Genomic DNA, 11,258 nt, shown 5'->3' on the forward strand with positions numbered 1-11,258 from the left:
TTTTATTTACAATAAAAATGAAAAGTCTGATAAGTGTCGGTCCAGATTGTCAGACACGAAGGCTCTGTGAAGTTCTGCTTGGTGTTTCCACAGACCCTGGGTCAGCAGCTACTTCAAGGTGTTTCCCATGCACATCTACTGCCTGCCGGTCCAGTCCACCGCTCACCGCGGCCGGAGGCACGGCTCAAAGACGAGGAGCTGACGGAGGAACAAAGTGTAAAAAATGTTAAACTAAATGAATAAAAGTTCAACCCTCCACTTCAGAGTCTCCGTCTCAGTTTTTCAGGAGGTCAAGAGGATAAACCAGCACGACTGAAAGGTTTATTCTGGTTTATGAGAAAATATTCAGAGCAGTTGACATGAAAACTAACTAAATGACCCGCTGATTATTTTATTTCAGCTTCAGTTTATTCACACACACAAAAAGAATCGCAATAAAAAAAGCTCCAAGAAGCTTTTTAAAGTTTATTCACTTTAACGTGGACACAGAAGAACTTCCTGTTTGTTTAAAAGAAGTCAGTTGTCCTAAATATTCCTAAATTGACTTTTAGCGTCTCCGGGGACCCAGCACAAACAAACAATAAATAATTTTTTAAAATTTTAAATGGATAAAAAGCTACATTTTTTAATTACTTTTAAAACTTGATATGTTTCAGTTTACAAACCCATTAAAAGTGGTCAGTGTGTTCTTTATGTACTTCCTTTATAAACTATTTTACATACATGTACTGAACCGATTCTAAAAGAATAAATAATGACCATTTCTTGATTTTATTTCAAGTTTTATATATTAGGACATATAAAAAAATGTTCTAACTTTCAACAACCTCATAAGTAAAACTAAACTAAATGTGTTCATTTTTTAGGCTATTATCACAAAATAAAAACGACAGTAATGTAACTAATATTATTATATTTGTTGTTTCTGCGTTCCTAAAAATAAAGTTTCTGTATTTACTCAAAACTTACATGAAAACATCGCATATTTTATTCATATTCTGCGTTTTCATGCCGTATTTGGCTATAACGTTGACTTTGTATTTTCCGTACTGTACATGAACGCAGCATTGCGTCTTTACGTAATTGCGTCACTCCTACGTACAGCCCTTCCTCAGTGTGCGTCTGCAGCTTCGGCTTTGAATTTTAGACATCATGGTGAGTATCTGATTAAAAATATCTCATTTTAAACCTTAGATCAAATGTTTCTCTGCTGCAGCCACCTATAGACACTAATGTTTAGTTTTATTGTAGTTTTTTTTTTTTTTTTTTTAGCTGAATTGTAGCGCGGTGTGCTAACCGGTGTTCAGCACATGGGCGTTGTAGCTGCGGCTAAGCTAAAGCTAACAGCTTCAGTGTCAGGTTTAGTTTTTATCAGCTGTGGTGACGCTGTCGAGTTTACGTCTAATATCATTATTTCAAGTCCTGGGGTTGTTTGTGTTTCGGTTTGGTTTATCATTTGTTAGTTAGCACGCAGTTAGCCCGTTAGCATGCTAACTCATCGCCTCAGCTTCCTTTGTAGCCGTCAATCGGGAACAAATCATCAATTATTGATGTGATCAATATTCACCAAACACTTGGAGAGGCAACGCTTATCGTAATTTGCGTATAAACATCCCTACAGTTTCGCATGCTGCGTTTTCATGCGCGATATTTTTAATAAATTAAAAGCTTCTAGCGGTTTCCAGGATTTAATGGGCGGGGCTTCGATGCTGCTGCGTTCACTTGTGCTGGGAATCCAAACCAATTATCATTACAATGGTTGTCAATAATTTCATCGACCAACAATTCTAGCACTTTACTTATTTGTTGCAAAATTTAAAATCTTCATATTGTTATAAATCATGAGCACCTCCAAGGTGGTGGTGGGTTTGTCATTAAATTAATATATTCTTGGATTTTAAATTCTAGGAATAGTTTTCTTTTGTGATATCTATTTTATAACATTTGTGTAACTGAAATAAATCAAATTGTTTTGTGTGTTAAAAAATGTACATTTTACCGATTTACTAGGTAACAATAAAACAATCACTGTAGTTGAGCCGTATGTCCTTTGGTTTGTTTATTTGTTTTAAGGTTTTTGACAGTTTGAATATTTTAGTGTTTTTATGACGAGGCCATAAAACAACGTTCCACCTGGTTTGGTTGAAAACTATCCAGACCTGATCTTACTCTGAGTCCATCTCGCAGCAGCGTTCCTGTTTTTGTGACTCTCTTAATGTACCTGGTTCTGTAGGCGTCCCTATCGATGGCCCCGGTAAGCATCTTCAAACATGGAGCCGATGAAGAAAAAGCAGAAACCGCTCGACTGGTGGGTTAGGTTTCACTTTTATAAAGTCCATTTACTGCTGTGTAGATATCTACATTAAAACTGTTTCCTGTCTCCAGTCGTCCTTCGTGGGCGCCATCGCCATCGGAGACCTGGTGAAGAGCACTCTGGGGCCGAAGGGGATGGTAGGTCCCTTTAGAACCGACTTGTTGCTTCTGGTTTTGTTGAACTACAAGTAAGCCCTCACAGGTAACTGGTTTCCTCTCGTCTTCCCAGGATAAGATCCTGCTGAGCGGAGGAGGAAAAAGTGGGACAGTGACAGTGACCAACGACGGGGCGACCATCCTGAAGGCCATCGGCGTCGACAACCCGGCCGCCAAAGTTCTGGTTGGTGAGTGTCGACGTCAAACATCTGCTGGACACTTCTCTGTTTGTTCCGGACTAAACGTGGCGCGTCGAACGTGGTGTTTGCAGACATGTCCAAAGTTCAGGACGACGAAGTCGGAGACGGGACGACCTCCGTCACGGTGCTCGCCGCCGAGCTGCTGCGGGTAAATTTTCCAACCTGATCGCCTGCGTTTCCTAAAGTCGCCGTTCTTTAACCTGCGCTTTCACCTATCTCAGGAGGCGGAGCTTCTCATCGCCAGGAAGATTCACCCTCAGACGATCATCTCGGGCTGGAGGAAGGCCACTCAGGTGGCCCGAGAGGCTCTGAAGGAGGCGGCTGTCGACCACAGGTGAGACCGCACCTGTAGACCCGACTCGGCTGGGAGGAGGCGTCCCACGCACGGTTAATGATGAGTCGTGTGTTTTTACAGCAGGAAGTCCTGTTGAACTCACTGAACCCGATTCTTTAATCGTCTGAAGTTCGACCAGCGTTTGGTTCTGACCCGTCCGAACAAATCGACATGCAGATCAACTCCTGACACTCGAGCATCGCTGGGAAAACAGAACTGCTCTGGTTCTGGTCCCAAGTCCGGTAAATGGTGAGGGTTGTGTCAGGAAGGGCATCCGACGTAAAACACTTTTGCCAAAACTACAATACGAGTTCATCAAAGCGACATGATACCGGATCAGTCGAGGCCCGGGTTAACAACGACCGCCACCGGTGCTGTTGACAAACAGGAAATCGTGCTACTGTTAGTCGAAGACCACGAGGAGGGAAACGTGTCAGGAGACGGAGGAGAAGAGGAAGGTGACGAATGTTGGACTGAGGGTGGACACTTTAAATGTGGGGACAATGACAAAGGTAGAGAGCTGGCTGGCATGATGCTGAGAAGGAAGGTAGATGTTTTACTCAGAGAATGCAAATGGACGCAGTTAGAGAGGACGTGGAGGTAGATGGAGTGAGACGGAGGAGGATGACTTGGTTTGGATATCCGTGAAGAGGCAACAGCCGAAAGGACCTAAAAAAAAATCATAAATGGCTGAATAGACCAGTCGGTCTTTATGCTTCCTCTGGTCATTCATAAATCGTGGGCTCGGCCTCGCCCAGCAGAGACATGAACTTTAAGAAGTGAAGCAAGTATTGTGAACCCAGTAAAGTCGTGGAGCAGAACTCAGATGGGTTTACGTGGAGCGTCTGCCTCGTGTCGTTTTTAAAACCAACACGAAGCTGCTCCGCGTCGTCTTCGACCTTTGCTTTGTAATAAAGCTGCTCGTTATTTAACGTGTCCCTTCACAGCATGAAGGTGCATCAGCAGTGGGGTGGCTTTGACCCCCCCACCACCTCGGCCCATCAGAAATCACCAAGGCATCCAGACGCCGTTAAGTCCCGGCTTGGTGCTTTATTTGAAAAGCTCAAAGTTCCTGTAAACAGTGAACGCAGCATCGTGTGAAGGCTGGAAATGACTAAAGTCTTCAGCCTGTTTTAACTTTAAACTTAAGATATTCATTAACGGTTTGTTAAGTTGTGATTTATAACTCGCTTTAGTGTCAAAAACTTTTCCCTAAGTCAGTTTAACAATTTAATCAAATTTGTTTGTATTTTTATTTCATCTCGAGTGAAGTGACATGTCCTGCGTTATCTGTCCTCCCTGGTTTCCATAGCAACGACCAGGCCCGTTTCCAGGAGGACCTGCTGAACATCGCCCGCACCACGCTCTCCTCCAAACTGCTGACTCATCACAAAGATCACTTCTCCAACCTGGCGGTGGACGCCGTCATGAGGCTCAAGGGCTCCGGGAACCTGGAGGCCATCCACGTCATCAAGAAGCTGGGAGGAAGCCTCACCGACTCCTACCTGGACCAAGGTGAGACGCCGCGCCCTCGGGGGGCGGAGCTCTTGTTTACGATTGGTTACCCAGCCATGGAGTGACGCTTTGATCTGTCCAGGTTTCCTGTTGGACAAGAAGATCGGCGTGAACCAACCAAAGAGGCTGGAAAACGCCAAGATCCTCATCGCCAACACCGGAATGGACACGGACAAAATCAAGGTTCAGAAACTCAAAAAAAAATCTCAGAGCTGAAATGAACAGATATTAAAACAAAAAGCAACGATCGCAGCTTCGTGTAAAAGTCCAGAATCTGGAAAACGAACGTGTTTGAAGTTTTGTGGTTCTGAACGAGCACCTGCGTCCGTCAGATCTTCGGCTCCAGAGTTCGCGTCGACTCGACGGCGAAGGTCGCGGAGATCGAACTGGCAGAGAAGCAGAAGATGAAGGAGAAGGTGGAGAGAATCCTGAAACACGGCATCAACTGCTTCATCAACAGGTAAACACTCACCTGAGCCCAACGAGAGCGTGAGGGGCCGCCGGAGACGCGTTTACACCGTTCATAAAACCAGTTTTCACCTTAATCGACCCCGAAACATTTCAGTTTGTTTTATCTTTATTTACATTTAAGCTTTATTTTTATTCATAACAAAAGTTTCTCGGAGCGTCGTACAAAAACTTGACGTCAAAAAAACGTAGAAAAATATTCACGTAATTATAAAATGGCAGTTTGTGAAAGTTGTCTGTGAGGAAGTCGACGGACTGAATCTTCATCACAGTCTGAGCAAGCTCAGAGGAGACGGTGGGAAGAAATGACTCCCTTTAACAGGAAGTGCCAGAACAAAGATGGAGGACCATCTGGCTGGAGTCGGGGAGGACTGGTCCAGGTGTGGTTTCTATGGTCAAGGTGTGGTTTCCATGGTCCAGGTGTGGTTTCCATGGTCCAGGTGTGGTTTCCATGGTCCAGGTGTGGTTTCCATGGTCCAGGTGTGGTTTCTATGGTCCATGTGTGGTTTCCATGGTCCATGTGTGGTTTCTATGGTCCCTGTGAGGTTTCTATGGTCCATGTGTGGTTTCCATGGTCCATGTGTGGTTTCCATGGTCCAGGTGTGGTTTCCATGGTCCAGGTGAGGTTTCTATGGTCCAGGTGTGGTTTCTATGGTCCAGGTGTGGTTTCCATGGTCCAGGTGTGGTTTCTATGGTCCATGTGTGGTTTCCATGGTCCATGTGTGGTTTCCATGGTCCATGTGTGGTTTCCATGGTCCATGTGTGGTTTCTATGGTCCATGTGTGGTTTCCATGGTCCAGGTGTGGTTTCTATGGTCCAGGTGTGGTTTCCATGGTCCAGGTGTAGTTTCTATGGTCCAGGTGTGGTTTCTATGGTCCAGGTGTGGTTTCCATGGTCCAGGTGTGGTTTCTATGGGTATAAAAACATGTTAATGAAATAATTACAAATACAAACGGGTTGAGCTGAGTAAGTTCAGACAGCAGCAGATGGAGGACATGTGGTCAGTTTGTCCTCCAGCAGTCTAAGCCTGTAGCAGCAGAACTAAGGGACAGCTCAGGAAACCCAACCCTAACTATAGGATTTATCAAAAAGGAAAGTCTTAAAACTGGACAATGTGTCAGCTTCACGGACAGAAACTGGAAGTTGATTCTACAAGAGAGGAGCCTGAGAACTGGAAGATCTTCCTCCCATTCCCATTCTACTGCTGGAAACTCTAGGAACCACAAGTAAGCCTGCAGTCTGAGTGCAACGTGCTCTGTTAGGAAATTTTGAATTCTATTCTGAAATTGACAGGAGCCAATGGAGAGAAGCTAAAACTGAAGAAATCTGACGTCTCTTCACTCACAACAGAACTCCAGCAGAGTTTTGGATCAACTGAAGACTTTAAGAGTTTTTTGGAAACCCAGGTAGTAGAGAGTTACTACAGTCGAGCCCAGACGTGATAAATACGTGGACCAGTTTTTCTGCATCATTTTCAGATGAGATGTTTCTAAGCTTAGTGATATCACGCAGCTGGAGGAAAGTCCAACATGTCGGATGACTAATTAATTCTTTGTGGACTTGGAAAGAGAGCTTAATTTTTCCCACGATGCACTGCAGCCACAGGAACCATCAAATAATAATGTTTTACATGTATGTGTTAATTTAAAAATGAAATCTGATTTTAGTCGCCGGCAGAGTTTATTTATTGGTTTGTGTGTTAACGATGAGACTTGTGGCACCTTCGGCCTTCCGTACCTCTGTTCAGTCGCCTCCTCACCCCTTCACCCGACTCACCCTTTCATTTGTTTCACGACTCCACCTGTTCCTCCTCAGACAGCTGATCTACAACTATCCGGAGCAGCTGTTCGCTCAGGCCGGCGTCATGGCCATCGAGCACGCCGACTTCACCGGCGTCGAGCGCCTCGCCCTCGTCACCGGTACGCGTTTATAAAAATAAAAAAATTGAGTGTGAGGTTTTAGCTGAAACGTTGGTTTCATGAGATTCTGATTCATTCAGGCGGTGAGATCACCTCCACCTTCGACCACCCGGAGCTGGTGAAGCTGGGTCACTGCAAACTGATCGAGGAGGTGATGATCGGCGAGGACACGCTCATCCACTTCTCCGGAGTCGCCATGGGTACGCACGCACATCGCTTCAGGAGGAAACGCTTTAAATCTGCATCTCACACCGACCAGAGCCGCTTGTGACCGTTCACTTAAATTAATGAATTAATGAATTAATGAATTAATGCAGCGGTGTGGCAGAAAGGAGGTGCCAAAAAAAAGATTAAATGAAAATATACACGGAAATATTAATCTGTACTAGTGTGTGTGTATCAATGTCAATCAAATCAGTGTATCAATATTTACACATTGTAGTTCTTCAAAACTAAAATATTACTTGGATGTTGCAAATTTGTATCGACAAAAGGTGCCAATTAAAAAAAAAAAAAAATTCAAATCATAATATTCTATAATTGGCATCTGTACAACATGTTTTTTAATTAATTTTATTATTTACTAACGGTGCAGAATTAAATTTAAAAGATTTGTATAAATGATTTACAAAATACTCCTGATATTAAATACAATATTATATTTAATGTATTCTGACTAATTAAATTATTTATAGAATTGGGACGGGATGACAAGATTGACTCAAAATCTGCAAATTAAAAAACATGAATCACAGAAAACAACTATTTAATTTTGTAAACCTTTTTCTGCATTTTATTTATGATTTAAATTCACATGATTGTCTAAATAAAATAAGTAACTTGTAAATACAAGAATAAAAAATAGTGGTAACCTTATCCTGCACACATGTAAACACAGATGAACTTTTAATAAGAAATATTTTTATAATATCAACTTTTTTTGTGAGTTTGCAACATTTATTTAATTTTGTAGCTCAGAGATTTAATTTAAAAAAGTGCTTTAAATAAATTTTTGCCCTTTTTTTTTTTTTTTACTTCATCTTTTTCCATAAATTGTCTAATTACTAAATAGTTTTATTTGTGGCGCGCTCGTTGTTCCGTACCTTCAGGCCTGTTGTCGGCCTGCAGCTGCCGTGTTGTGACTTGACCTTTGACCCCTCCTGTCCTCAGGTGAGGCGTGCACCGTGGTCCTGCGCGGAGCGACTCAGCAGATCCTGGACGAGGCGGAGCGCTCGCTGCACGACGCTCTGTGCGTGTTGGCGCAAACCGTGAAGGAGCCGCGCACCGTGTACGGAGGAGGTGCGCCCGCAGGAAGTCCTGCGTTTACCGTTCCTCGTGTGTCGATCCGTTCTGTGCTCACCTGTGAACTCTGACCCCGTGAACCTCAGTCTGGGTCGGTTTGTAGACGACCTCCTGCAGGCGAAGCTTCTCACCGTGTTTCCTCCCCAGGCTGCTCTGAGATGCTGATGGCGAAGGTCGTGAGCGATTTGGCCAACAGGACGCCGGGAAAGGAGGCCGCCGCCATGGAGTCGTTCGCCAAGGCTCTGAGGATGGTGCGTTCAAGGACCTAACGTCAAACTGAGCGGTAACTTTAATTGGAAGTCCCTCCGGTTCTGATCCAGCCGGTTCTTTTCTCGCCCAGCTGCCGATCATCATCGCGGACAACGCCGGCTACGACAGCGCCGACCTGGTGGCCCAGCTGAGAGCGGCGCATCAGGAGAACAGGAGCACGTTCGGGCTGAGTGAGTAACCGCACGCCTGCGCCGGCGGCGCCGTGAGCCGAGTCCTTAAGGTGTCGTTGTCCCGCAGACATGGCCGAGGGCTCGGTGGGCGACATGGTGGAGCTCGGCATCACCGAGTCGTTCCAGGTGAAGCGCCAGGTGCTGCTGAGCGCCTCCGAGGCGGCCGAGATGATCCTGAGGGTGGACAACATCATCAAAGCTGCTCCCAGGTGAGTCCCGCCGCCTCGCCCGACCCGTTGTTTATCCCCCTCTTTGACCCGTTTGTTTGTTTGTTTGTTTGTCTGCAGGAAGCGAGTCCCCGACAACCACCCCTGTTAGAGACGACGGGCGCAGACGTTGAGCTTATTTATGTTTCTGCCGCGGCGCTCGCCGCTCTGTCGGAGCGACTCAAACAGGAAGTTTGAATGTTTGTTTTTGTTTACTGAAATAAATAAACTGCTCCTCCAGCGTGTCGTTCGCTCGTCATCACTTTCAAACCTGCGCTTTTTAATTCAAATGTTCAACATGAATCCCGTGAGTTCACGGCTCAGATCCGCAGCGTCTGTTAGCAAAATATCTCCTGAACCAGTGGGAAGTGGAACCAGAACCGTCTGAGCGGAACGTTTTCCAGAACGGTTCGTGAGTTTCAGCTCGATGTCGTCGGGTCGGAGTGACCGAGACCCGACCGAGTCCACGCTGACGTTACGCAACCGTGTTGGCAGCTCCACGCTCGGAGCCGAAGACCACGGGTCAAACGTTTCCTGAGTCAGCGTTCATCCATCCGTTCATCCATCCGTTCATCCATCCATTGAAGATTTATTCCTACAGGTTGGTCTCGTTGAGCCTCGAGGACTCGTTTACAAGAGAGACCTGATTTAAACAAACTACAGTGAAATTATAAAACAAGTTAAAATATTAAAAACGTTTGTCGTTTCCTTTGACTCAAACGTAAAAAGAAATGAAGGTGGACGGCTTCAACATCTGCTCAACTTCATTTTAGCTGTTAATGAAACATCAGGAGGTGAGTGCCATGACTAAATTTAATGTTTTTATTTACAAATAAATCTCAACAGAAACTTTCAGATTGAAATCTTCAGCTGCTGCCTCGTCTTTATTTTAGCTACTTTTAGCCAACCTTTAGATACATTCTGTTATTTCTAGCTTTTAACTAGCCTTTAGCTACTTGTAATTTTCTAGCAGTCTTAATATGTTCAGCTAGTGTTTTGCTGCTTTTGGCTGTCTTTGCTCTTTTGCTACATTTAGCTATTCTTTTGAGGACCATAACTCAGGTTTGACATCTTTGGCAAAGTTCAGCTGTTTTCTTTTTTTAGCTCATATTTATTTTTCATTCTTGATTTAGTGATTTTTACAAAATGTCTGAAAGTTTAAATTTTGTTTTTAAAATCAGAAAACGACCCGAGCTCAGAGCTGATGTGTAAACAGATGTTTGTTATTAATATTAATAATAATTATTATTATAATATCTCATGGAAGCTCAGTCGATGGTTTTAATTCCAGCTTGTTCTGATGTTTCAGCTGAAGGTCTGACTCTGGACCTGGGGGGGGGTGGGTTGAGCTGTTTGCTCTTCAGTTCCACGAGGTCCAATCAGGACCTCGGCCTCCTTTGATAAACTAACCGAACTTTAGCCGGGCGGCAGTGGGCTGACGGACACCATGCTGAAGCTGCTGCTGCTGCTGCTGCTGTCCTCGTGGACGAGCTCGGCTCTGCTCAGGTGAACAAAAAACTAACTCCGTTAAAACAGCTGATTCGTGTAAAACTTTCTATTTAACAAAATTAATTTAAGGTGCTGGGTGGAACCAGATCAGCTGTTTTCTGAGATGAACAACTTTTTCTTGGTTCCAGTTAAATATTTACCAACAACGTTTTAAAAAGTAAATAAATTATTTGAACCCTCATTTGACCCTGTGACCCCTGAGGCCTCGGATCCTTTTGACCCACGAGCAGCAGGACGCTTAAATGAACGTTTGTCCTCAGGGTTGCTCTGACGCGGGTGGTCCCGATCCGGACCCAGCTCCGGGCCGAGGGCCTGCTGGAGGACTTCCTGAAGGACTACAGACCCGACATGTTCAACCGCCGCTACGCTCAGTGCTTCCCGCCCGGGACGCCGTCGCTCCGCCTCGGACGCTCCAGTCAGAAGATCTACAACTTCATGGACGTAAGAGTTCCACGTTTCTAGATGCTTCCGACTGTTGTCAGCATCCACGAGACCTTTTTAGAATTTTATATATATAAACTTTCTTTTATGACGAAATATCTTTTAGCTCCTGATGTTTGTTTTGTTTGTGGAGAAACTGAAAAGAGCATTTCTGTTGTTTAACTCATCGAGACTGAGCATCCTGAAAGATGTTCAGGCTTTAATCTTCTGTTTTGATCGGTTTGACTCCGCCCACTGCAGCTTCATCTTAAAATATTACAAAATAAAAGCGTCAGATGTTGCACATTGGATTTGGGATGTGGAATGTTGGGTGCTGAATGTTGGATGTTGGATGCTGAATGTTGGATGCTGAATGTTGGACATGGAATGTTGAACATAGGATGATGGATGTTGGATGCTGAATGTTGAACCTTGGATGTTGAATGTTGGATGCTGAATGTTGGACCTTGGATGTT

At 44.5% G+C, this 11,258-nt stretch overlaps 2 protein-coding genes across 2 annotated transcripts in view; both read left to right on the top strand.

Moving 5' to 3' along the window:
- Positions 1 to 1,072: 1,072 nt before the first annotated feature.
- cct2 (chaperonin containing TCP1, subunit 2 (beta)) lies at positions 1,073 to 9,093 on the top strand. Its single transcript, XM_037695911.1, has 16 exons — positions 1,073 to 1,155; positions 2,234 to 2,308; positions 2,386 to 2,451; positions 2,543 to 2,657; positions 2,741 to 2,817; positions 2,891 to 3,003; positions 4,316 to 4,518; positions 4,601 to 4,701; positions 4,851 to 4,978; positions 6,802 to 6,905; positions 6,986 to 7,105; positions 8,076 to 8,204; positions 8,355 to 8,458; positions 8,548 to 8,647; positions 8,715 to 8,856; positions 8,935 to 9,093. The coding sequence occupies exons 1-16, from the start codon at positions 1,153 to 1,155 to the stop codon at positions 8,963 to 8,965; spliced, it is 1,611 nt and encodes a 536-aa protein (XP_037551839.1). The 5' UTR covers positions 1,073 to 1,152; the 3' UTR covers positions 8,966 to 9,093.
- Positions 9,094 to 10,281: 1,188 nt separating this feature from the next.
- Positions 10,282 to 11,258, top strand: part of nots (nothepsin) — a 6,769-nt gene continuing 5,792 nt past the window's right edge. Inside the window, exons 1-2 of the mRNA XM_037695747.1 lie at positions 10,282 to 10,359; positions 10,623 to 10,803. Coding sequence (XP_037551675.1) covers positions 10,301 to 10,359; positions 10,623 to 10,803 — 240 coding nt within the window. The 5' untranslated portion in view covers positions 10,282 to 10,300. The remainder of the gene's footprint in view (positions 10,360 to 10,622; positions 10,804 to 11,258) is intronic.

Source organism: Nematolebias whitei, chromosome 22 (assembly GCF_014905685.2).
Source record: "Nematolebias whitei isolate Nwh7 chromosome 22, NemWhi1, whole genome shotgun sequence".
Classification (NCBI taxonomy): Eukaryota; Metazoa; Chordata; class Actinopteri; order Cyprinodontiformes; family Rivulidae; genus Nematolebias; species Nematolebias whitei.